General features: G+C 45.2%; 1 protein-coding gene across 4 annotated transcripts in view; it reads right to left on the minus strand.

Annotated features, from left to right (window-relative positions):
- The window catches only part of LOC139274956 (Krueppel-like factor 5), a 62,288-nt gene extending 36,241 nt beyond the window's left edge, over positions 1–26,047 (minus strand). The window contains exons 1-2 of one of the 4 annotated variants that reach the window (XM_070891727.1): positions 25,891–26,047; positions 7,315–8,182 (exon numbers count right to left, since the gene is read on the minus strand). In XM_070891727.1, coding sequence (XP_070747828.1) covers positions 7,315–8,182; positions 25,891–25,965 — 943 coding nt within the window. In that variant the 5' untranslated portion in view covers positions 25,966–26,047. Of the gene's footprint in view, positions 1–7,314; positions 8,183–25,788 lie in introns of all 4 variants that reach the window. The other 3 variants (XM_070891726.1, XM_070891728.1, XM_070891729.1) reach the window with 3 other exon arrangements.
- Between the last annotated feature and the right edge of the window lie 874 nt (positions 26,048–26,921).

Below are 26,921 nucleotides of genomic sequence, written 5' to 3' on the forward strand. Positions count from 1 at the left end.
TTTGTGTTGCTACAGTGGGGTCATAATCTCATCAGAAAATGCAGTGTTCTTGCTCCTCAATTAGGAAAAGCAAGTTGTTGAAGCATAAATGATGTAGTGAGTAATCAATTTATCATTACGTTAAATTATAATTTTGGTGAATTTCTGTGCTGGTCAAGGTCCAGAACATTGGTTTTAGATCTGGAACATTTTTTACACGTTTTGAACTCAATGTAGTATCAAGTCCTCACAGTTTGGGTTTTGCCGCGAACTGGATTCAGCCGATCCCAAAATGCATTTCAAGTTGCAGACAGAGGATATCGCTCTGTGATAGGCTCAAATTCCAGTCCCAGAAGTGAAACTGTAGTGTTCTAAGCAACCATGGAACCCAATTTAAAAAAAGGAATTCATGATAGCTACAACTAACTTTAGCATGAGGTCCACTAGTGTTGCTGACTGCAGACCGCTACTGAAGGCTAAAAGCAATGCACATAGTCATTTCAGACATATTACATAGAACCGCATAGAGCTTACAGCACAGAAACATGCCATTCAGTCCTACTTTGCTCCACACGAGCCTCTTCCTACCCTACTTTCTCGAACCCTATCAACATATCCTTCTATTCCTTATTCCCTCAAGTACTTATGTAGCTGCCCCTGAAAGTTATCCATTTGATTCAGGTCAACTACTCTGTGTGGATTTAGTTTTTCATTTTTGAACTGATGTTCTGTCATTTTAAGATCGTTAAACATTGCGGTGGAGAATTTCTGCATGCTTCTCCCATCTCCAGCGGCAACTCTGGTGAAACTGTTGTGGCGATTTACACCTTTCCTCTGGCAGTTTCACCGCAGTTGGCAGCAGAACAGCAGGTAAACCCCAGCAGAAATTCCCAATAGTTTGCCTCAATAGTTACTTTTTCAGTCAGTGTATCTCCCAGTGGGACCAGTTGACAGGCTATCACTACATCAGTTTAGCCATCACACCCCCACCCACCCTCAAAGTTGGGATGAATAAACAATTAACTCCTTGCTGGCTCAAGACTGGCCAGTCACGTATAAAGACCATACCGTTTATAGGTTTAATCCCTAGTCTGTGCTGAGTAACCTGAACTCACAGGCTGGGAGTACGATGGGCCTCAGTCACTCTGGGCTAAGAAACGAGTGTGCTGGTGAGAGCCAGGGACCTTCTACTATTGTCCCCGCTGTAAGTGCTGGACGTGGTACGTCAGAGAATGGCACAAATGTGTTTGGCTGCTCTTTCCCAGGCCACAACAACAACAACTTGTATTTATATAGCGCCTTTAATGTAGTAAAACGTCCCAAGGCGCTTCACAGGAGTGTTATAAACAAAAATTTGACACCGAGCTACTTAAGCAGATATTAGGGCAGATAACCAAAAGCTTGGCCAAAAAGGTAGATTTGAAGGAGCATCTTAAAGGAGGAAAGAGAGGTAGAGAGGCAGAGAGGTTTACATAAGAACATAAGAAATAGGAACAGGAGTTGGCCATAAGTCCCCTCGAGCCTACTCTGCCATTCAATAAGATCAGGGCTGATCTGATCATGGACTCAGCTCCACTTCCCCGCCTACTCCCCAAAACCCCTTATCCCCTTATCATTCAAGAAACCGTCTATTATTTCCGTCTTAAATTTATTCAATGTCCCAGCTTCCACAGCTCTCTGAGGCAGCGAGTTCCACAGATTTACAGCCCTCTGAGAGAAGAAATTTCTCCTCACCTCAATTTTAAATGGCCGGCCCCTTATTCTAAGATCATGGTCTCTAGTTCTAGTCTCCCCCATCAGTGGAAACATTCTCTCTGCATCCACCTCGTCAAGCCCCCTCATAACCTTATACGTTTCGATAAGAACACCTCTCAGTCTTCTGAATTCCAATGAGTACAGGCCCAACCTACTCAACCTTTCCTCATAAGTCAACCCTCTCATTCCCGGAATCAACCTAGTAAACCTTCTCTGAACTGCCTCCAAAGCAAGTATATCCTTTCGTAAATATGGAAACCAAAACTGCACGCAGTTAGGGAGGGAATTCCAGAGTTTGGAGCCCAGGCTACTGAAGGCACGGCCACCAATGGTTGAGCGATTATAATCAGGGATGCTCAAGACAGCAGAATTAGAGGAGCACAGACATCTTGGAGGGGTTGTGGGGCTGAAGGAGATTACAGAGATAGGGAGGGGCAAGGCCATGCAGGAATTTGAAAACAAGGATGAGAATTTTGAAATTGAAGCATTGCTTAACCAGGAGCCAATGTAGGTCAGAGAGCACAGCGATGTGATGGGTGAGTGGGACTTGGTGCAAATTAGGACACAGGCAACAGAGTTTTGGATGGCCTCAAGTTTACATAGGGTAGGACATGGGAGGCCAGCAAGGAGTGCATGGGAATAGTCAAGCCTAGAGGTAACAAAGGCAGCGTTTGAGCAAAGACTGGCTGTGAAGTTACCAGAGGGCAAATGGCACCCACGGAACCCCAGTAAGGAGTCAGTCTTTAGGAAAGATGGGAAGGGGAGAAAAAAGTTGGAAAAAGCAAAAATATTCTACAGACTGAGTTTAGGCATGATAGAAGTTTAAGCGCTTTGTATGCAAAAAATAAAATCAGTTAGCTTACGCCTACAATCCCAAAATAGTACAAAAACATTTTAAGGGGATTAAGAGAGACACACCTAATCCTCAAAGAACAGTGAGAGACATAACCAGTCCTTTCTATAGACAGTTCATTGGTATTCATTTCCTTTATCTTTATAACGTGAGAACATACGGTTGGAACTATATGTTATATTTAATTGTTGAAATAGTGCAAGCTTCCGCATAGATCAGAGCTGACTTGGCTGGTTAAACCAAAATCCACTGTAACCTGGACTGTCCTGGATTTCATAATGATCGATCTTTAAAAATGCCTTTAAGGCACATGCATGGTTGGTTTCAATGAGTGTTGTCGGGCTTATTTCATCAGATTTATTTGATCTGTCACCTTAATAATTTCTGGTGTCAAATATTTAGTCAAACTGTGAGCGGGCAGTTTACTAGCTGCGTACTCAGATTAAGAGCTCAAGGAGAAGCAATGGGCTCAATTTCATTAGCAACACAAAGAGCAAAGTGATTCCCGATTAACTGGATTGCAGTCAAATCGTGTCTAAATTTATCTACAGTTTCTGAAACTAGAGTCAAAGTGAAGAAATATCTACCTTAAGCAATCAAATGTATTAGTTCTATTGCATCTGGCTTGGTAAACAAATATAGCTTTGGTCCATTTTACTTGATTATCCAGACAAGCCAGGGACACTGTCAGTGAAGTAAACTCTACAAGATAGTAAGCCTGAAGGAACTCAAATAATTAGTAGGGCATAAAATAATTTCACCAATAGCGTCCGAGGCCTGTTCTTGCAGAGGCTCACTGCCAGCTGAATTCTACGATGAGAATTATCGCTTTTATCAACACCAACACCTTAGCTCCCCATGCTTGCAAACATCGCACCACCACACCTACACCGCGAATATGCAGTCTCCAGAGAATACAACCACTACACCAGCAAAGACATGCCGATCTAGGCTGACTTGAACAACGTACTACCAACCCGTCTCAAATATAGAAGGCCATTTTAGACCATCGCGGAAGCCCTTCAGCGATCTCCCCTCAGCCTCGATGAACAATGGCGAAATACTAGGAAGAACTGCGACATATGGAATGGATTCCTTACAGAGGAGCCCACAGTACAATCTGAAGGATCAAACCTTCCTCACAAACAGTGGACAAAAATCAACCACCTCAGAACCGGTCATGGTAGATGCTGCCACTTTCTCCACAGGTGGAAGATTAAAGCATCCCCATCATGCGACTGTGGAGCTCCTGATCAGAACCTGGAGCACATCATTGAGCACTGCCCTCAGAGAAAGTTTGCAGGCAGCCTGCGGGATATCCACACTGTTACACCGGAAGCTTTGGCCTGGATATCTGACTTGGGTATTGACATTTGATTTGCTTTGCCACGATCATACGAAAGAAGACGACTGGCAGGTCCCACATTACCCAAGAGAATTCTGCGCCTACCCCTGGATCTGCGTCCAGATCCAAAACTACCTCCAAGATCTGCTGCCTAAAATGCAGTCCAAACTAACCCTGTTAGAACTAGGTTTCTGCAACAAGTACTCCCCCCGCCCCCGCCCCCACAAATACATACAAAGCTGCTCTAACTCTTGGGAATGGGAGCTCAAGCTGGCTGGCATGACCTCCACCTGTTGCAGGTTGAGAGGGGACTAGCTCAACATTCTTCACTGCTTATACCTTACTCCACATTACCTCTGAACATTGCAATCAATTCAATCAAATGAATGCTGGAAGAACTATAAGAAAGGCATTTAGGCTGAGGGGTGAACTAATAGAGGTCTTTAAAATTACAAATGGCTTTGAGAGGGTAGATGTAAAGAAGATGTTTCTACTTGGATGGGGCAGGGAGAAGAGACCAAAACTTGGGGCCATAAATATAAGATGTCACCAAAGGGAGAATTCAGGAGAAACTTCTTTACCCAAAGAGTAGCAAGGATTGAAGTGTAGTCACTGTTTAGGGTACACACCAACACAACTTGTGGCCTTTCCCCTTCCTCCAGCCCTTCTGGATAGAGATCTTGAAAGTCTGCAAGCAATAATCAGCCTTACTAACCCCTAGATATATTCCCATGCCTGCTCAGCCTACCTGACAGCAGAGTAATGAAACCTATTCACTCCCATGTCATCCAGCAGCAAGGAACAGCCTCTGTGAGCTTTGGCACAATCCAATATCCCTTTACAAGAAATACTCAGACAAAACATCTGCGAAACACTTGCCGATCAGAGCGAGTGCTACAAGCTGTACCAGGAGCCAAGAAAACATAAAGTTCCAGGAACCTGTAGCACAAAAAATCTAAACTGACACGCCAGTGCAGTGCTGAAGGAGTGCTGCATTGTCGGAGGTGCCATCTTTCGAATGAGACGTTAAACTGAGGTTCCGTCTGCTCTCTCAGGTGGACGTAAAAAATCTTATGGCTCTATCTCGAAGAGGAGCAGGGGAGTTATCCTTCGTGTCCTGGTCAATATTTATCCCTCAATCAAAATAACAAAAAAAAACAGATTATCTAGTCATTATCACATTGCTGTTTGTGGGAGCTTGCTTGTGTGCAAATTGGCTGCCACATTTCCCAGATCACAAAAGTGACTACACTCCAAAAGTACTTAATTGGCTGTAAAGCGCTTTGAGATGCCCGGTGGTCGTGAAAGGCGCTAAATTAATCCAGGTCTTTCTTTCTTTCTTTCTTGCTGTCTCAATACCCAGCTAAGTCGCCAATCAAAAGGATGTCAGACTTCCACTGAATAGGCTGATTTCAGTTCCTTACTGCCCCCTCACTTCCCACAGGCAGCACTCACTACCCAAAAAAATCCTCCATCTCTTTCCTCTCTGCCACCATACGATCTGAGCTTCATACCAAAGAATGACCTTAGCCCTACCAGCAAGCAATTCAAAACTGTGAGAAACTGCATAACACTCTCACTTTATATAGCTGCAAGAACTGTGTATTGCACAAAGTCTTCTTCTTAGGCAGCCCCTCGTATTGAGGATGACCTGCTTCCACGCCAAAAAGGGATGAGTTCACAGGTATTTCAATGAAGGACCTGAAATTCCAGGTCCCGAACTACATATTGAATGGATTTTTTTAACGTGTGGTGGCCGTTGCACACCAGCTGCCACACGGGCTTAACAGAGTTAGGTCTTGGTCCAGTGGCAAGGATTATCCAAGACGACTGGAGACCCGCTCTGCTGCACAGACCTAGTGCGCACACATATCGCAGTGTGGGCTGGCCCGTGCTGCCCCTGGGCCCTCGCCTCTTCAGGGCCCCGATCTCACATCTCTCCCGGGCCTCGATCACGTCGCTATGCAATCTCTCACCGCTCCTTCGCCCCGACCTCGCCGCTCCTGCTGTAGCTGCCCACGCTCCAATCAGCGACCTGGATTTTGGTGACGTCCAATCCAGTCGCCCCTCCTCCAAGTCACCGCCCTCCTGAACCGGTTAGCGCTGTACCTTGCAGTGGCATAACGCCATGCTGTCCATGGAAGGCGCTCGCCGCTCCTTTTATGACCCCGGCCTGCTGCTGATGTTCCCACGCAGGTCGGGACCGCCATGTTGTCCATGGCCGCCACTCGCCGCTCCTTTAATATCCCTGGCCTGCCGCTGATGTGCCCACACAGGTCGGGGTCGCCTGCGTGGGAACTTCAGCGGCAGGCTGGGGCCATAAAAGCAGCGTCGAGCAGCGGCCATGGAAAGCACAAAGTACCGTGTGTTGTTATCCAGCATCATTTTCAACAGTAATGCACGATGAGAACATACATTTTATACAGCACTTCTTTGCATAATAAAATGGCTGAGTGCATTACAAAGCAAAAGCCAGGGAAATTTTTAGAGGGGGAAGTGAGGAAAACAAAAAGCAAGGTTGAAGAGGTAGGTTTTTGGGAAGCCTGTGATGGCAGCGAAAGAGGCAGGGAGTCAAAATGTTTTTTGAAGCGATTTGAAGAGAGCAGGGAGTCAGCCTCGAGTTGTTGAGCAGTCACACTGTTAATTGTTTACCGTAACACTCAGATTATGAATGTGTTTCTAACGCAAGAAAATTGCAATCATGTCACTATGTACATCTACATCTCGGCAACAATGTCTGACCCACAAACTGTTTACAACCGGGTTCAGCTGTACTGTGATCCTAAATCCTGAGGGTTTCTATTCCCATTCACTAATTACCAAAAAACCCTCCTTTACAAATAATATTTTATTGATGAAAAACTAGATCGTTAAAGGTAATTCATCACTCTGTCAACTAGCAAACTTCCAAAACAGCAGTACTTTAATTGTTATTTGGCAGATCATTAATCAGATTACAATTATCTTTCCCATTTTGACGATTACATTTTAACTTAATTTAAAACTCCTTTCTTAAATAAAGGCCCAGACTATTGGACATTTCCTCAGAGAAGGTGCTTCCATTTGTTGGGGGAGACAAAAATTAGGGGCCATAAATATATAAGATAGTCACTAATAACTTCTTTACCTAGCGAGTAGTTAGAATGTGGAACACACGACCACAGGGAATAGTTGAGGCGAAGAGCATTGATGCATTTAAGGGGAAGCTACATAAGTACATAAGGGAAAAAGGAATCGAAGGGTGAGATGAAGAGGTGGGAGGAGGCTCGCGTGGAGCGTAAACAACTGCATGGGCCAGATGTGCTGAATGGTTTGTTTCTGTGCTGTACGTTCTATGCAATCCTATGTAACATGTCATTATTTTGAGCATTACACAACGTACCTGGAAAGTCACAGTGATGAATCCTTCTCTTCTCTAGCTCAGGGTTGTTTCTCCGGTTGAACTTAGCCAGTGGGTTGTTCTGTTGCGTTACTTGCAAGGTTGCTGGGAGGGCATGGGTTACAGTGGGTGAGCCCAACTTGCAGGCAATAGAGGCAGCATACGATGGGGGTGGCGTCATAGTTTGCAGCAGTTCTGGTTGCCTGTCGGGGCTTCCGGGCTCAGAGTTTGGCGGCGAGGGCGGCAGGTAGATGGGCTGTTGTGGGAAGAACTGCGTAGGCATGGCAAATGTGCCCGCTGAGATGGAGTGGAAGTGTTTCACTGCTGTCTGCGGACGCACTGCGGCGAGCGAGTTCATGCTGGTCATTGCTGTCGATAGGGAAGCACTGTCAAGGTTGCCCATACACGCTGTGTTACCTTGTGCGTGAGGAGTGTCACCAGGCATGCTGATCAAGTCTGGGGCACTCAGTAGCTGGTACAACTGACCTTGTTGCGGGGATGCAGGCAGATGCATTTCGGGCGAGGGCAGCTCCTGTTTGATAAACGCAGTGTTGACATCTGTCGACTGCGAGGTGTTGAACACACTGGTGAACTCGGGCAGGGCTTGGGTCGTACTTGTTCTGTTTGCCTGGGTAAAAACGGCAACCGGTTCCGAATGGGGCTGAGCCATGGATGGTCTTTGCGGCTTATAAAGACCAGTTCTCAGGTACGTGACGTCGGGCAGAATCACGTTGATGTTGACGCTGTACGGCGAGGTCCTCTCGTCCTGGAAAAATTCGTCCACCACTGAGGCGCTGTCTCTTCTGTACTTCTTCAGCTCTGGGACTGGCAGTGGCTGGGGTGACAGATACTTCTCCATCTCACACCTAGTCTGTATGTAAAATAAAAGGCAGTACATAATAAGTCAAAAGGGCACAATTAAAAATAATACAAGAACAAAGTGCGTTCAAATTGTTGTCACTGCAGAATTGCTAATATAAAATCAAGCACAGATGAGACGCAAATGTCACTTCTTACAAGGCGTGGCATTTTAAAAACCTGCTAAAATAAATTTGCTAACCCAGACAAAATATTTAAAATGACAACCTAGAAGCAGCCACTATTATGAGATACAGTCAGTTTCATCTCTCAACTTCTCTGCTGAAATACTGGAAAGACAGCACTGCAGCAGAGGAGCCAAGATTTGGTAAGTTAATCTTAGTCGTGTTACAAAATATATACATTTCGGCTATTTGTCAAGTTACATTAAACATTAATAAGGGAGCTGAAAATGAACAATCCTCATTGGATTTCAAGATGACTGACTCCGTTGCACTGTTCCAGTTAATTTTGTTTGAAATAAAACTGATTTTTAAAAACATTTCCATCACTGGGCTAACCAAACTGGTAGCAATGCAGTGGAGGAGGATTTCCTGGAGTGTATAAGGGATGGTCTTCGAGACCAATATGTCGAGGAACCAGTAGAGAGCTGGCCATCCTAGACTGGGTGATGTGCAATGAGGGAGGATTAATAGTAATCTTGTTTTGCGAGGCCCCTTGGGGAAGAGTGACCATAATATGGCAGAATTCTTTATTAAGATGGAGAGTGACAGTTAATTCAAAGACTAGGGTCCTGAACTTGAAGAAAGGTAACTTCGATGGTATGAGACGTGAATTGGCTGGGATAGATTGGCGAATGATACTTAAAGGGTTGACGGTGGATAGGCAATGGCAGACATTTAAAGATCACATGGATGAACTTCAACAATTGTACATCCCTGTCTGGCGTAAAAATAAAACAGGGAAGGTGGCTCAACCATGGCTTACAAGGGAAATTAGGGATACTGTTAGATCCAAGGAAGAGGCATATAGTGGCCAAAAAAAAGAAGCAAACCTGAGGACTGGGAGAAATTTAGAATTCAGCAGAGGAGGACAAAGGGTTTAATTAGGAGGGGGAAAATAAAATATGAGAGTAAGCTTGCAGAAAACATAAAAACTGACTGCAAAAGCTTCTACAGATACATGAAGAGAAAAAGATTAGTGAAGACAAATGTGGGTCCCTTACAGTCAGAATCAGGCAAATTTATAATGGGGAACAAAGAAACGGAAGACCAATTGAACAAATACTTTGGTTCTGTCTTCACTAAGGAAGACACAAATAACCTTCTGGAAATACTAGGGGACCGAGGGTCTAGCAAGGAGGAACTAAACAAAATCCTTATTAGTCAGCAAATTGTGTTAGGAAAATTGATGGGATTGAAGACCGATAAATCCCCAGGGCCTGATAGTCTGCATCCCAGAGTACTTAAGGAAGTGGTCATAGAAATAGTGGATGCATTGGTGGTCATTTTCCAACATTCTGGATCAGTTCCTATGGACTAGAGGGAGAGAGAAAACAGGGAATTATAGACCGGTCAGCCTGGCATCAGTGATGGGGAAAATGTTGGAATCAATTATTAAAGATGTAATAGCAGCGCATTTGGAAAGCAGTGACAGGATCGGTCCAAGTCAGCATGGATTTATGAAAGGGAAATCATGCTTGACAAATCTTCTAGAATTTTTTGAGGATGTAACTAGTAGAGTGAACAAGGGGAGCCAGTGGATGTGGTATATTTAGACTTTCAAAAGGCTTTTGACAAGGTCCCACACAAGAGATTGGTGTGCAAAATTAAAGCACATGGTATTGGGGATAATGTACTGACTCGGATAAAGAACTGGTTGGCAGACAGGAAGCAAAGAGTAGGAATAAACGAGTCCTTTTCAGAATGGCAGGCAGTGACTAGTGGGGTACCGCAAGGTTCAGTGCTGGGACAATATACATTAATGATTTAGACAAAGGAATTAAATGTAATATCTCCAAGTTTGCAGATGACACTAAGCTGGGTGGCAGTGTGAGCTGTGAGGAGAATGCTAAGAGACTGCAGGGTGACTTGGACAGGTTAGGTGAGTTGGCAAATACATGGCAGATGCGGTATAATGTAGATAAATGTGAGGTTATCCTCTTGGGTGGTAAAAACAGGAAGGCAGATTATTATCTGAATGGTGACAGATTAGTAAAGGGGGAGGTGCAACGAGACCTGGGTGTCATGGTACATCAGTCATTGAAAGTTGGCATGCAGGTACAGCAGGCGGTGAAGAAGGCAAATGGCATGTTGACCTTCATAGCGAGAGGAACTGAGTATAGGAGCAGGGACGTCTTACTACAGTTGTACAGGGCCTTGGTGAGGCCACACCTTGAATATCGTGTACAGTTTTGATCTCCTAATCTGAGGAAGGATATTCTTGCTATTGAGGGAGTGCAATGAAGGTTCACCAGACTGATTCTTGGGATGACAGGACTGACATATGAAGAAAGACTGGATCGACTAGGCTTATGTTCACTGGAATTTAGAAGAATTAGAGGGGATCGCATGGAAACATATAAAATTCTGATGGGGTTGGACAGGTTAGATGCAGGAAGAATGTTCCCGATGTTGGCGAAGTCCAGAACCAGGGATGACAGTCTAAGGATAAGTCCTTTAGGACTGAGATGAGGAGAAATTTCTTCACTCAGTTGTGAGCATGTGGAATTCTCTACCACAGAAAGTTGTTGAGACCAGTTCGTTAGGTATATTCAAAAGGGAGTTAGATGTGGCCCTTACGGCTAAAGGGATCAAGGGGTATGGAGAGAAAGCAGGAATGGGGTACTGAAGTACATGATCAGCCATGATCTTATTGAATGGTGGTGCAGGCTCAAAGGGCAGAATGGCCTATCCTGCAACTATTTTCTATGTTTCTACGTTTCTATTAAAGTTTAAGCTTTTTATAGATTTTTTTTTTAATTCTGAATGCTGAAGTTTGAATGCTGAAAGTTTTAGGATGGATTTTCCTCGGATCAAGAGAAAGCAAGAAATCAATTCACAAAGTTAACTCTGTTTCTCTCTCCACAGCTGCCTGAGCTGCTGAGTATTTCCAGCATTTTTTGTTTTTATTTCACATTCCAGCATCTGTAGTATTTTGCTTTTATGTTGCAATTGCAACACTTGCTGGTCTCCAGCAGGACCAATCACCCCAGAATTTGCAGGATTGGTTCTAATTACATATTCACACCAGACTCCTGGGATTGGTTCTAATTACATATTCACGCTAAACTCCAGAGATTGGTTCTAATTACATATTCACGCCAAACTCACAGGATTAGCTCTAATTACATATTCACGGAAAACTGCTGGGATTGGTTCTAATTACATATTCATGCCAAGTTCCCCACCCATATTGAGCTTGGCTCTGGGAACTTACCAAAGAGGTGGAGGAAGAAGTTTCCTTCCATCAAATGGTACTGATCTACAATGAGCTTTGCACTGATCGAAAGCTTGTGGAGGTAGTTGTCCTTACTCACTGCTTGGTCAATATGCCAGGGCCTGAAGATACAGTTATGGCACTGGTGCCCGTTGGCCTGTTTTATTTCATCGTGTGCCATTCAACCATGAAATACTGTGACAAATGCACTTCAAAACCAACCCCCATCACTAATTTGAACTCGCACCTTTCTGAGCACCTGTGAAAATTCTATGGCAATTATCCCGTCCCTTTTTTCATCTTTCTTTTTGCTCTGCTAAAGTCTTCTAAGTTTTTCAATTATTAGCTGTTTGCCAGTGAATTAGCAGACAACATTCAGCTCATTCAGTTTCCAATGAAACACGCTGTAAGGCGACAGAAAAGTAAAATAAAACCAATGTGAACATTTTTCGCAGTGCTTAAAAACTTTGCACTAAAAGCGTACTACAAAGAAAATGCAAAGTCTAATAAACCGTGGCCACTAAGAGCTCTATCGCTCCTTAGGTCCATTCTAGATGGGCAAAGTGAGCATCTCGCTCAATCCCATTCTAAACAGATGGACAAAGAGTTAAATGAAGCTATGGCTCCTCTTTACCTGGACTAATTTAGGCTGCTCTAAAATGCCTGCCAGATCATCATCTTTAGCACGAAAGTGCCGTAATGTGGATACATGGCTTTAGCTAGATTTTATCCTCCGGTACCTGTTCTGCTCCTCTACTATTGGGCTCAGGCCAGAAAATCCACTCGCTTCGAACTTGAGAATTCTAGACTGAAACTTAGGCAGCATACAAATGACCATCTATTAATCGTGGTCAACAGGTTTCAACATCGTTTTTTTTTTTGTTTTTAAAAGCAGAAAGCTAACCCAACAATGCTAGGCATCATTTCTAGATACTGAGACACTGGCCCAGTGTGGAAAGAAATAGCCTGCAAATCCCTGGAGTTTGAGTTCCCAATCTCAGCTAAGCCACCCCGGGGAAATGTCAAGTATAGGCTGCATGAGAGAAAGGACCTGGGCTGATTTCACATTGCATGGTATCAGACACCAGTTGCAGATACTTAAGCGCAGATCTCATCGTCATCTACAGTAGGATTTAGACGAGGCCCTGTTTTACTGGTCATTAAATGCATTATAACAGAATAAAAGTATATGGAATGAAATACTGTATAGATTCAATCTGAAAGTACATTATACTAAGGTCTGGCATAAAGTTTGCATTTTATATGGTGCCTGTGCTACCGCCTTGGTAAATTAGAACTGGGAATTTGCTCTTTGTGAATCACAACAGCGGAGAACAAAATATAAACTCATGGGGAATTGATCGCTCTATGATATTTTAGAATATAAAGCGACCCACTTTTTTCTCCTCGATCGTGAATCAGGATTTTGGCATCAGTATAATACTGATATTTTTGGATGCAAACCCCCTGTATATTAAAAGAAATTGTTGCATGGCGATCAGTAATTTAATAGAGTTGAATATGCCCCATACACAAGTTGATTGGGTAACTCTGTAAACTCCAAGGATTACATTCACAACCTTAAGTGGATGATTTCAAACGATTTCAATCTTAGTTGTTTGCAAAATACAAGCAGACGTTAAGGAAAATAGATTTTACACTACTCTTTATAACACTATTTTCTGTAGCAAGTAATAGAATGTTATACAAGCTTGGGTCCGAAGAGATATGCTTGATGCTTAAATGTTGGTTCTGCAGAATTAGTAAAAGGATATTACCATCACATCAGGAATTGCAAGTCACTTCATGCACATATACAAGGAAGGCTCAAAGACAATTATGAATTCTGCAAAAGCACCACATCACCATTTGCAACGAACAGTATTTTTAAATCACAGCTTCAGAAAAAAATCTAAATACTACACTTCAAAACGTAATACAGCAGATATTGCGTCTACCACAATCCAAACATACTCAGGTAGCCAATATTAGCATTGGATGGGTTTTCAAAGCAAGCTGTTAGAAACTGAGCATTTCCAAGTAAAACTTCTCAATACACATTACATGATGATGGTTGTATTTGTACCTAGACATCATTTATTTTTAAAATACATATCTCACTTTTTCAACAGTGCTCACATTTTCTTTATATAAAAACTAACCAGAGGATAGCATTGTGCAGAATAAGTCAAATCTCGATTTATATATATATATATGTATATATACCAGAAACAGTCAACATTACATGTACAATTTCCCAACGATTGACGAGCAGAAAAATTTAAAAATATTATGTGTATAGCTTACTCACCTTTCTAACTTTTCCCCCCCAAAACATAGCTGGAACAGAGTTGCTCGAACATCAACTCTGCAAACAGTTGAGATTGGAGAATAAACCTTATCTGTCCAGGTGCAGACACTTAAGAATGCAATGAGCTGCACTTTAAATGTTACTGCATGTAAAAGTTAATGTTTAATTAAGCTGATACAGTTGCAGGAACACAAACAATGAAAGAATAATTTAAAATGATGAATGTGTTAATAGTTTGTAAACTCATGGGTCACAAGAGAACATTTGGCTGCAGTTCTCTTCAAGCTTTAGAAGTAAGTTTTAAATCTTAGAATCATAGAATAAGAAAGCACAGAAGGAGGCTGATTGGCCGATCGAGTCAGTGCCGGCTCTTCTGAAGAGCAATCCATTTAGTTCCACTTCTTTAAAAAAGACTAGCATTTTTATAGCGTCTTTCATGACCACCGAATGTCCCAAAGCACTTTACAGCCAACAAAGTACTTTTTGAAGTGTAGCCATGTAATGTAGGAAACGCAACAGCCAATTTGTGCACAGTAAGCTCCCACAAATGTGATAATGACCAGATAATCTGTTGTTTATTGATGTTGATTGAGGGATAAATATTGGCCAGGACACCCGGAATAACTCCCCATCTCTTCTTTGAAATAGCGCCATGGGATCTTTTACGTCCACCTGAGAGAGCAGATGGGACCTCGGTTTTGGAACGTCTCATCCGAAAGATGACACCTCCATCAGCTCTCCCTCAGTACTGCACTGGGAGTGCCGGCCTAGATTTTTGTACTCAAGTGTCTGGAGTGGCACTTGAACCCACAAACATCTGACTCAAGCGGCAAGGGTGCTGAGCCACAGCTGATACTGAAAGTCATTGAAATTTGAACAAAATTAAAGTGTTGTTTATTAAACATTTTGTTTCTGCTTTTTATATTAAAAAAAATCTCAACATCTGGATTGAGACAGAGAGCACAAGAGCAAGAAAGCATGAGTGAGGGCAACACAAGAAAACGAGTGAGGAAATAAGAACAACAATTTATATAGTGCCTTTAACGTAGTGAAACGTCCCAAGGTGCTTCACAGGAGTAATACGAGACTTAAAAAGTTTGGAACACACACATCGAGACATAGAGATTTAAAAATGAAAAAAAACGACTCCAGTTTTGACTGAACTCAAATTTGTTAAATGAATTATGTGACAGATTGGGGAGTATTAGGAAACCCCAATCATTTAATTGGTTCACTCCTTCAAGTAAAACATCAATTATTTCTCACCTTCTGAAACCACTTGAGACTTCCTGCTGGATTTACTATTGTGCTTCGGATCATTAATGGGTGACTAGGGAAGGTTGCAAGACAAGGAAATGTATGATCATCTTCCTCGTGTTCAATATGGCTATGATTATTTAAAGAAAACAGCTTGAAACTTCAGCTTTAGCCAATGTTCAGTAGTTATACGTAGTGCGTATTTACCTGCTCCACCTCTTCCATCCCAAAAGAAAACAGCTTTAAAAAAACTTGTATAAAAACATACATAAAAGCATTAAAACCCAATATGTATCCAGCCATTCTTTGTATAATTGCCAATGATAAAATTATGACTGGCCTCTTATACAGCCAGAATTTGTTTTGCAAATTGTGAACAGGAGAAAAAATTGCTATAGCTTATAAAATGAGTTCTCTCAGTGTGGCTTTGCTATTTTGTGGAACAACCCATATTAGCACTGCACAATATGTAGCGGGTGTGATTAACTCAGAAGTGTAAGAGGAGCCCCTGCCGGATATGGATATACACCACTTATTACAAGTGTTACAAAAACACTGGCGGCAGTTGATACTAAACGAGTATGCTGGCCCTTGTGAATCGTTTCCCCATTCAGCTTGGAGGAGCAAGGAAAGAATGAAATGCAATGGCGAAAAGTACGATCACCCTCAGAAAATCTCTGAATTTTGGTAAACTTGCTTGTTAAATCGTGAATGGGATGCAACACTGTACAGTGAGCAGAGAAGAAGGAAGGAAGGAAGGAAGAACAACAAAGTGGAACAATATTTGGTAGGCAAACATCTGAATGCCGCCTACAATACCGTTGCCTCAGTACGATTTATTACCACCATGCCAATTAGATTAGTTTCTCTCTGTCGCTTTTGCTAAGTCATCAGCCAATCATTTTTTCACATGATTGTGTGAATGACCTTTAGCTAAATCGGTTTGTCACTTGAAAATCAATCACCGGCTGCAGTGTTTATTCATGACATATTACACTCGGAATTCTAACAGTAATCATGGCAGGTGAAAGATAGAATTTCCCTTTGCTTAATTCGCACCAAACAAAATGACATCTATCCCTGATAATCTTATTTTATAAAATACAGAGACAGTGTTCCATAACGTTCCTGTTCCTTCAAAGTCTAACCACTGCCACCATCTCTTATCTGATCAACAGTCTTAGCCTCTCATACCTTCTTTGACCGCCACTGAAACCTCACATCTCTATCATTGCTAAACTAACTTTCTTGCTTCTTCGCAACATCTACTAGCTCTCTACGAAGCCTAAGTCCATCCAAAAGCGATTTTATATATTTATCTTATTCAGATTCTCAAAGCCAGCTCCTGGCGTTAATGCTATGGAAACAGTTTTCCATCGCCCAGTGAGTGACACACTGTATACCCATTTATCTGGATCTCTAAGTCTGCTCAGGAGCTACAGACAATTGATTTAACAACATAAATGCCAGGCACTAGCTCATGGGCACATGGCTCCCAGAATCAGTTAAAATAATAGTGCAATAGCAACTCATGACTTCAAACAATGTTGATATCTGGAAAGGCTTTAACACAGGATGCAAGCAAATATTAATTTCTTGATAAGCAACCTCTCGCATCTAGGGTCCAATCTCTTTCCCGGTTATCTTTCTTAACTTGCTTCATTTGTCAATACTCTGGTGACCCTCTGAACTTCTCCCTGTTGTTCTTTCTAAGTTCCAATTACACCATGTTATATCTCTCTTCCTGCTCCCTTACTTTTCACCCTAAGGGGGGGACGCACACGACGATGAGGCACGCCGACCTCTTATTGCCTTATGTCGACCCCTTTGAGCCCCGTGGGGGAAATTGCCCCGCGGGGCGCCAGATTGGCGTGGGGCGATGCCAACGACAGCTTTGTGGGTCGCAAAACGGTCGTGGGCTGGGGTGCCCCGGCCGCCCTTAAAGGGGAGGGCCTTGTGCCGCGGTCGCCATCTTTTTTTTTTGCCGCCCGACTTTGCAGTCGGTACGACAATGGCGGACGCGGGTTCGGCCGGGCCGCCTATCCAGCCGAAACTCTCCCAGTGGGTGCCATGGAGGTAGCTGCAGAGTTCACAGCGGCTCTCCCCTTCAAGAGAAGGGGAGGGACGTTACGACACGTCAGCGCGACGTGGCACGACTGCGTTGCGCTGACTCACAGCGCAGCGCTAACGTGCTCAACGCCGCGCTGACTCACGCCCACCCCAGAGCGCCCGGATGATTATTTTAAGGTAATGTGCCCAATTTCGTGGCTCTAACATCCGACTACTGCCGGGTGAAAAGAAAATCACTTAATTTGAGTTAAGCAGCCCAAACTTGAGCGCAGGGAAATTTCACCCCTCTAATCTGTACTTCCTGATGTATCTTGTATTCTTTGCGTACTTATCCTGGATCAGCGCCTTCACTTCTGGTTTCTCTAAGAAAATGTAATACAAGTCCAGGAAAAAACACGGCACAGGATTTTTTTTATTTTTAAAGAACTGGAATAGAATTGCTCTAGGACATGTGGGGTAGGATCATTAACCGGCCAAATCTGACGCGGATATGTTAAAAAGACTTGCATTTATATAGCGCCTTTCAAAACCACCGGTCATCCCAAAGTGCTTTACAGCCAATGAAGTACTTTTAGAAGGGACTGTTGTAATGTAAAAAACATAGTAGCCAATTTACACACAGCAAGCCCCTACAAACAACAGGGACACCCTGAGGGGGGGGGGGGGGGGGGGGAAATAGTCTCCGCGTGAAGTGGTTCACATCGCATAGGAGCTGTGCGTGGGTCGGGCTGCCCGACTTCCCCAGCCCCTTCCGGCGACCCTTGGACTGCCGGGTCTGCAGCAACATCACCGTCGTCGACCGGATGCGGGCAGTGGCAGGAACTGTAGGTTTGAGCTCAGTTCAGTTGTCACCCTAGGAGGAGCGGCCGACAGTCAACTGTCCGGGGAGATCCCAAGGCCAAGTCAGGGAACAAAGGCGTTCGGGCCTCCAGCGGCGACCAGGAGTTCAGGCCCCGGGCAGCGTCGAGGCGTTTGGGCCCCCGGGCGGCATCCAGACCTCTCCCCAGTGGCGTCCAGGCGTTCGGACCCACTTCGGAGATGACTGGGCCTCTACTTCCCCGCAGTGCTCCAGGTGTAGTCTAGCCAGGGCTCTGTGCAGCTGCAGAGGGCTGGCACGCCCATGGAACAGTACCAAGGGAGGTAGCTTACTACTGACTTTCATGTTAAACTTTTAATCAACTTGGAAACTTCTAAACAACTTGGGCAAACTTTTAAAACATCTGGAGAAACTTTTAAATAAACTTGGGAAAACTTTGTTAAAACTTCGGGAGAAACTTTTCAAACTTCTGAAGAAACTTTTAAACAACGTGGAGGAACTTTCAAGAATTATTTTCTTTTAAAAATTTTTATTAAAGGAATTGAATACTGTACCCCAATCTAACTAGAAAATAGTTTGGTGTGTTTATTAGCATCATTTTCAGTCATTTGAAACCGGGTTACTCACGACGACGCCTGGCGAGCAGGTGTGCTTCCGACCAGGCGACCGGGACATCACCTCCCCCCTCCTGCGGTGGGCCTACATCTCTCTTGCGGTGGGGTCTCATCCGTTCAGCGGCGGGCCTACATCCCTCTCCTCGTCGACGGCTGGACCTCCTTCCCCACTGGTGACTGGGCCTCTTCCACTGGTGAGCATCACGGCTATGACTCTTCCACCCTCTCACTCCTTGCTGATCTCCCACCCGGAACTCTCGCGAACAGCTGACCTTCCTAATGCCTGCCCCCAACCAAGCCTCGGACCACCTACCATCAAGGGCGCTACTCGGCGCCGAGCTTGTGGCCAACATCTCGCCATAGGTAATTAGGCTCATACAGCAATGCCTGGTCTCCAGTCATTTTTAGACCCCCTTGCCACTGGACCAAGACCTTGCTCAGCTAAGCCTGTGTGGTGGCCGGTGTGCAACGGCCAACCCACGTTAAAAGAACTCATGCACAGACATTCCACTCCGTTAACATGAAGTTCAGGACCTGGAACGTCAGGACCCTCATTGACAACTCCAACAGCGACAGGCTGGAACGCCGCACCGCCACAGTTGCCCGGGAACTTAAGACATTTTGACATCGACATCGCCGTCCTAAGTGAGACCCGGCGGGCAGGGGAAGGTCAACTCAAGGAGCAAGGTGGAGGTTACACCTTTTTCTGGAAAGGAAGACCAGAGGAAGAACGGCGCCTTCACAGAGTCGGCTTCGCCATCAAAAATGAGCTGGTCAACCGCCTCAAAGATTCCCTTCAGGGTTAATGAACGCCTCATGACTCTTTGACTCACCCTATCCCGGAACCAATGCGCCACAGTCATCAGTGCATACGCCCCAACACTCGATGCAACTGATGAGACCAAAGAGGGTTTTTATTCCAACCTCGAAACATCCCTGTCCCGTGTCCCCGCGGGCGACAATCTGATCCTCCTAGGTGACTTCAACGCCAGGGTCGGCAAAGACACAGCCCTCTGGGGGGGGGGGCGTGATTGGCAGAGGGGGGGTAGGGAAAGCCAACTCCAGCGGTACCCTACTCCTGACAAAATGTCTAGAACATGAATTCTCATCACCAACACCCTGTTCTGCCAGAGGGACAAATACAAGACATCGTGACAACACCTTCGCTCCAAACATTGGCACCTGCTCAACTATTGTCATCGTCCGTGCCAGGGATCATAAGGATGTGCGCATCACCCGCGCCATGACAGGAGCTGATAACTGCTGGATGGACCACCGCCTAATCCGATCCATCATCGACATCAACATAGCCCCAAAGCAGAGGGGACAGCAGAAGCAGTGCCACAAAAAAGTCAATGCTGGGGCACTTAAAGACCCAGCTAAGAGAGCTCTATGCAGCCAGCGCCTCACAGCTAACCTGGCGTGCCTTGATGACCCCTAGACGCAGAATGCCCACAGCGCTTGGTCTGCCCTCCAGGCCTCCATAACCAGTGCCTGCGAAGAGACGCTTGGTCACACAACCAGAAAACACCAGGACTGGTTTGATGAGAATGATCATGAGATCCAAGAGATCGCAAGCGCAGAGCATTTCGGAGCGTCAAGCAACAACCCAACTTGGGAGCAGCAAAGCAACATGACAGGCGGCTCAAGGCTGAGGTCCAACAAAAAACCCGGGACCTAAAGAACAGGTGGTGGATATAGAAAGCACAGGAGATACAACAACTGGCCGACAGCCATGATGTGCGAGGATTCTTCATCGCAGTCAAGGCCATCTACAGTCCAAACTCCCAAGGCCCCACCCCACTGCTGCCAAGAATGGGGAAACACTTATCAAGGACACCGAGGCAGTCAGGGTCTGCTGGAAGGAGCTCTTCGAAGATCTCCTCAACCGAGACTGCCTTTGACTCGAGTGTTCTCGACTCTATCCTGCAGCATGCAACCCGCCACCATCTCAGTGAAACCCCAATGCACGAGGTAGGAAAAGCCATAAGACAGTTCAAGAACAACAAGGCTACAGGAGTGGATGGAATCCCTGCTGAGGCGCTAAAGTATGGCGGAGAGGCGTTGTTGGCGTGGATACATGACCTCACTTCTCTCATCTGGAGGGAGGAGAGCATGCCGGGAGATCTCAGAGATGCAGTGATCGTGACCATCTTTAAAAAAGGGGACAAGTCCGACTGCGGCAATTATAGAGGAATCTCTCTGCTATCAGCCACTGGGAAAGTTGTCGCTAGAGTCCTCAACCGTCTTCTCACTGAGGCCGAGGAGCTCCTTCCGGAGTCACGGTGCGGATTTCGTCCCCTACGGGGCACAATGGACATGATCGTTGCAGTGCGACAGCAGGGAGCATGGTCTTTTTCGACCTTATAAAGGCCTTTGACACTGTCAACCGCGAGGGTCTATGGAGCGTCCTCCTCCGTTTCGGATGCCCCCAAAAGTTTGTCAACATCCTCCGTCTGCTCCACGATGACATGCAGGCCGTGATCCTTACCAACGGATCCATCACAGACCCAATCCACGTCCGGACCGGGGTCAAACAGGGCTGCATCATCGCTCCAACCCTCCCTTCTCAATCTTCCTCCCTGCCATGCTCCACCTCACAGTCAACAAGCTCCCCGCTGGAGTGGAACTAAACTACAGAACCAGTGGGAAGCTGTTTAACCTTCGCTGCCTCCAGGCCAGGTCCAAGATCACCCCAACCTCTGTCGTTGAGCTACAGTACGCGGACGACACTTGCGTCTGCGCACATTCTGAGGCTGAACTCCAGGATATAGTCGACGTATTTACTGAGGCATACGAAAGCATGGGCCTTACGCTAAACATCCGTAAGACAAAGGTCCTCCACCAGCCTGTCCTCGCCGCACAGCACTGCCCCTCAGACATCAAAATCCATGGTGCGGCCCTGGACAACGTGGACCATTTCCCATACCTCGGGAGCCTTTTATCAACAAAAGCAGACATTGACGACAAAATTCAACACCGCCTTCAGTGCGCCAGCGCAGCCTTCGGCCGCCTGAGGAAAAAAGTGTTCGAAGACCAGGCCACCAAGCTAATGGTCTACAGGGCTGTAGTAATACCCACCCTCCTGCATGGCTCAGAGGCATGGACCATGTACAGTAGACACCACAAGTCGCTGCAGATATATCACCAATGTTGTCGCCGCAAGATCCTACAAATCCCCTGGGAGGACAGGCGCACCAACATCAGCATCCTCATCCAGACTAACATCTCCAGCATTGAAGCACTGACCACACTCGATCAGCTCTGCTGGGCAGGCCACATAGTTAGCATGCCAGACACGAGACTCCCAAAGTGCTTTATGCAGAGTTCCTTCACGGCAAATGAGCCAAAGGTGGGCAGCGGAAACGTTACAAGGACACCCTCAAAGCCTCCCTGATAAAGTGCGACAACCCCACTGACACCTGGGAGTCCCTGGCCAAAGACCGCCCTAAGTGGAGAAAGTGCATCTGGGAGAGCGCTGAGCACCTCGAGTCTCATCGCCGAGAGCATGCAGAAATCAAGCGCAGGCAGTGGAAAGAGCGTGCGGCAAACCAGTCCCACCCACTGCTTCCATCAACGACTGTCTGTCCCACCTGTGACAGGGACTGTAGTTCTCGTATTGGACTGTTCAGCCACCAAAGAACTCACTTCAGGAGTGGAAGCAGGTCTTCCTCGATTCCGAGGGACTGCCTATGATGATGACAAATGTGATAATGACCAGATAATCAGTTTTTGTTATGTTGATTGAGGGATAAATATTGGCCAGGACACCGGGGATAATTCCCCTGCTCTCCTTCGAATAGTGCCATAGAATCTTTTACGTCCACCTGAGAGAGCAGAGGAGGCCTCGGTTTCACATCTCATCCAAAAGACGGCACCTCCAACAGTGCAGCACTCCCTCAGCACTGCACTGGAGTGACAGCCTAGATTTTTGTGCTCAAAGTTCTGACTCAGAGGTGAGAGTGCTACAAAATGAACCATGATGAGGATGTTTTGCTACATTAAACAGGTGCTATATAAATACAAGTTGTTGTTGTTGTTTCCACCCTGAATATCTATAATCACAGAACTTCAAATATTGAGAAAATTTTACAGTTAAATACTTTTTAAACCCTTTCTCTTTTCTTCACCCCACCCACACATCCTCCCCACACACACAAACAAACACAATATATTTTTCTATTCGGACACTTATTTTCAACATCATTAGTTAGGAGAGGTCAACTTCAAATTCACAATCTGTGTACTCATGCCAATAAAGGCTCTTCACTTTTCAGTTCCTCATAAATTCTAGAATGAAAAACTGGTAATTGGCAACATGAGACAAAAATCATGTCATCCCAAAACTGAACTCTGAATCTTTGAACAGGATTGGAGCAAATGGGAGGAAACTGTATCTTATTTCTAAGCTTCTAAATTGTAGTCAGAAGTTACAGGGTTAACTGTGGGGCATGCCCCTGCACAATTAAAAACCGAGTGTATGGACAAGTTGTGCACTGAGCAAGCCTCGAGCTACAATTAGATTGTACAATCCATTGTTGAAAACATGTTGCTTTTCCCGACAAGGCAGGCATGTCAGTGACATCACTGGAAGGGTTAAAACAGCTGAAGGCATGCAGTTTAGCGCAGTCACAAGGATTGCAGTTAAATAATGGTGGGCATGTAAAGTTTTCATACTACATCCACTTGAACTGTTTAAAAAAAACTTAGCAGTTCAATTATAGATTGTATCGGCAGTAAGTGACTTTCAACACTAGGATGAAGTACTGGTTGTCACTGATTTCACTAAAGTGAAGTCTTTCTCTTTAGTGAAATCAATTTGAGCTGATGAATTAAAAGAGTCATACAACCTTTATGCACATTGGCTTAAATGCACCTTTTCTTAAACAACATTGGTATCAATACATTTTAATATGTCCAGTAACAATAGGCATGCTGAACACAAGTCCACATCTTTAACAGGGGTCCACCATACACACGAACTTCTGGCAGCTTGCAAATCTAGCCGTTCCATTTGTTTGGGATAGGATTGTACAGAGTCATCTGAAACTGGTACCAGGAATTAGCAGTCACCTCCAGCATACCAGAAACATTTCACTGCACTCTCACAACAGCAACCTAATCCAGCTGCTTCTTATTCCTTTACTTGCTTTCCTCTGATCTTTTGAACCACTTGTATACGTAGACTTTAAAATCAGAGAACCTGTTTTATGCAACACATCCACATCGTTTACCACTTTTAATAATTTCGAAACATTTAAGTGTAAGGATTATGATGTGCGGGCTACCATTTGAAGTGAAACAGCATGCTTAAGTTACTTAGGGAAAGCACCATATTGAGATTTTAAGTTTTTAAAAAAATATTCCATTACAATAATACATATATAAGGCTTTGCCATACATTTACGGTATACAGGGGAAATGAGGTTATACATTCCTTATGAGTTCAAAAAAAGTTGAAGCAATACTTAAACTGCAAGACAGTTGTTCAAATATTTTCCAAAACAGATCAAAATATCTGAAATAGAAAACGCCATTCGGTAATGACCTGACACACAGATCAACACAGGGTGGTGGGTTTTCACAGTGTCATCAGGAAAACATTCATCCAGCACAGTGCTGTTGAAGATACAAATGCCACATTCCCCCTTCATCTGTAAAAGGCCCCACATAATGCCAAATATTTTTTTAGCAATATCTCGCCCCCCCCCACCCGGCAATGAAAATCAGCTGACTAATGGAAAATCTGATCAATGACTGTACTCGAACCATGCAGTGAATTCGGATTCTATCAACCCCTTGAAAAATGTTACAAAGTTTGGTGCTGGCCACACGTTTAGAGTTTTCTGATTATAGCCCTTCCAGCTGTCGTTGGCATATTTTGGGTACAGTGGCTCAGGGAGAGTTTCAAAGTGCTGGGAAGTTTTTTCTGGTCTCAATGACTCGCTGTGTGGGCGAGAAGAGGGTCAGATGCTACACGGCAAGTGCTAAACCAGCTGCAGCACTCTCAGTCAGCAACCAAAAAAAGTAATAATTCAAAAAAAAAAGCACATCTTCGCCCTCGCCTGGTGCATACTGCACACTGTATCGTCTGGAGGGAGATGGGGAACACATTGCTCCCCCCTCACATACATCCCATCGCTTTAACCCACTGCAACATTACCATTTCTCACTTTGTAACAGTGACCACACTTCAAAAGTACTTCATTGGCTGTAAAGCGCTTTGGGATGCCCTGAGGTTGTGAAAGGCGCTAGAGAAATGCAAGTCATTCTTTACCAGTTTACACGAAGGTGCCACTCCCGCCTGCAACTGGGAGGCAGAGATGCAGTCGTGGGATTGCCTATCCAACCCTGCTCTGTATCTTCAAATCAATGTACTACCAGCTAAACAATGACAACTCTGCTTTCTTTACAATTCCAATGCAAAAAAAAACACACTTCCACTTCCTTCGAGTTTAACGTGCTTTATAACTCAGGACACGGTGGAGGTCAATATGGAGAGGCTGCACCTATGGTGGGTGCGGCAGCATCTGACAACTGGTTCTCTCTGCTGTGCTGGAAGAGATGGGGTGTGGTTTGAAGTCCACACCGAGATGGCCCACAGCAGCAGCTTGCACTGGCTGCCCACCGCGCGGGCTGCCCCACATTAGCAGCAACACGCAGAGCTTGTGGCTCTCCAGCGCCCAGAAACACCAGGGCTTAGGTTAAACAAATGGGCGGGAAAGGGTTTCCCCCCCCCCGTCACCAACCCACCAACAAAGTGTAGCGTCCGTCCCCCGTCCACTCCCTCTTAATACATTTTGGGGACTTCGATAACTTTATAAGTTTGAAGCCCGAGGATTATAAATGAAAGAAAAAACTTGGAGAGATTGACAAACAGGCGTTCATTCCAGCACTTCCTGAAAAAGTATCCCAACTTTTTACAAACTCATGACAGACACGTTTATTCTCAAATGAGATTTTTTTTAAACCAAGTTAGGAAACTTCTGCGATGGGATTGGGGGGGGGGGGGCGTTATACAAAGTTGTTTCGCAATGACAGGTTCCAAGAACTTTGTTTAAAAGTTTTTTTTTTGGGTGACATTTCTCTGAGGAAGACACGCCTGTTGTCAGGTAGCCCTGGCACTGCCCCCCTGCCCCCTGGAGCCGTACCTGGGCCAGATCGTCCGCCTGGCTCTCCGCCGCCAGCATCCTGGCCGCAGAACTCTTCGTGCCCCCGAACATCGCCGCCTGCTCCTCGCTGCCCACACTCACCGGCTTGAGTTGCGCGAAGACGGGCTCCTCCGAGCAGCCCCCGCCCAAAGCGCCCCTCAGTATGCTGCTGGCCATCTGCTCCACACACAGGGCGGTGAGGGTGTGCGTGTGTGGGGGGGGGGGGCTCAGTTTCACAATCAGCAGCCCCTTCTGCAGCGCAGCAGACCGGCATCTATCGAGCGCGCCCCTTGCGCACACTTCACTCGCACCCAGCCAATGCCGAGCCTCCCAATATATTCTGGCACTTTTTGACACTCTTCCCTTCCACTGCCGTGTTCCAGGCTCCGCGTGATTGGCACTCGGCTCCACCAGTCATTTATCCCGGCCCGTCCGAGTGAGCTGGCAAGCCACCAATCGGCGAGAGGCAGAGGGGCGGGCTCTGGTTAAAAACTTGAGGTGTCAAGTTACATATTACAGCAGGTACATGATGAGATAAGATTAAATTATATCGCGCCTTTCACGCCCATAGGACGTCCCAAAGTGCTTTTCAGCCAATGAAGTACTTTTTGAAATGTAGAACTACCCATTGAGCCATGCTGACACTGTCAATGAAATAATTTTGAAGTGTAGTCACTGTTGTAATGTAGAAAACGCGGCAGCCAATTCACACACAGCAAGCTCTCACAAACAGCAATGCGATAATGACCAGATACTCTGTTTTAGTGATGTTGGTTGAGGGATAAATAGTGGCCAGGACACCAGGGACAACTCCCCTACTCTTCTTCCCAATAAGGGCATAGGATCTTTTCCCCGAGCCCTGCAAAAACATTTCTTTCAGGTACTTATCCAATTCCCTTTTGAAGGCCACAATTGAATCTACACCACCCTTTCAAGGCAATGCATTCCAGATCCTAACCACTCGCTGCGTACATTTTATTTTTCCTTATGTCGCTTTTGGTTCGTTTAACAATCACCTTAAATCTGTGTCCTCTGGTTCTTGACCCTTCTGCCAATGGGAATAGTTTCTCTCTATCTACTCTTTCTATATCTCTCATGATTTTGAACACCTGTACCTCTTTTAAATGTCCTCT

This window comes from Pristiophorus japonicus, chromosome 10 (assembly GCF_044704955.1).
Source record: "Pristiophorus japonicus isolate sPriJap1 chromosome 10, sPriJap1.hap1, whole genome shotgun sequence".
NCBI lineage: Eukaryota > Metazoa > Chordata > Chondrichthyes > Pristiophoridae > Pristiophorus > Pristiophorus japonicus.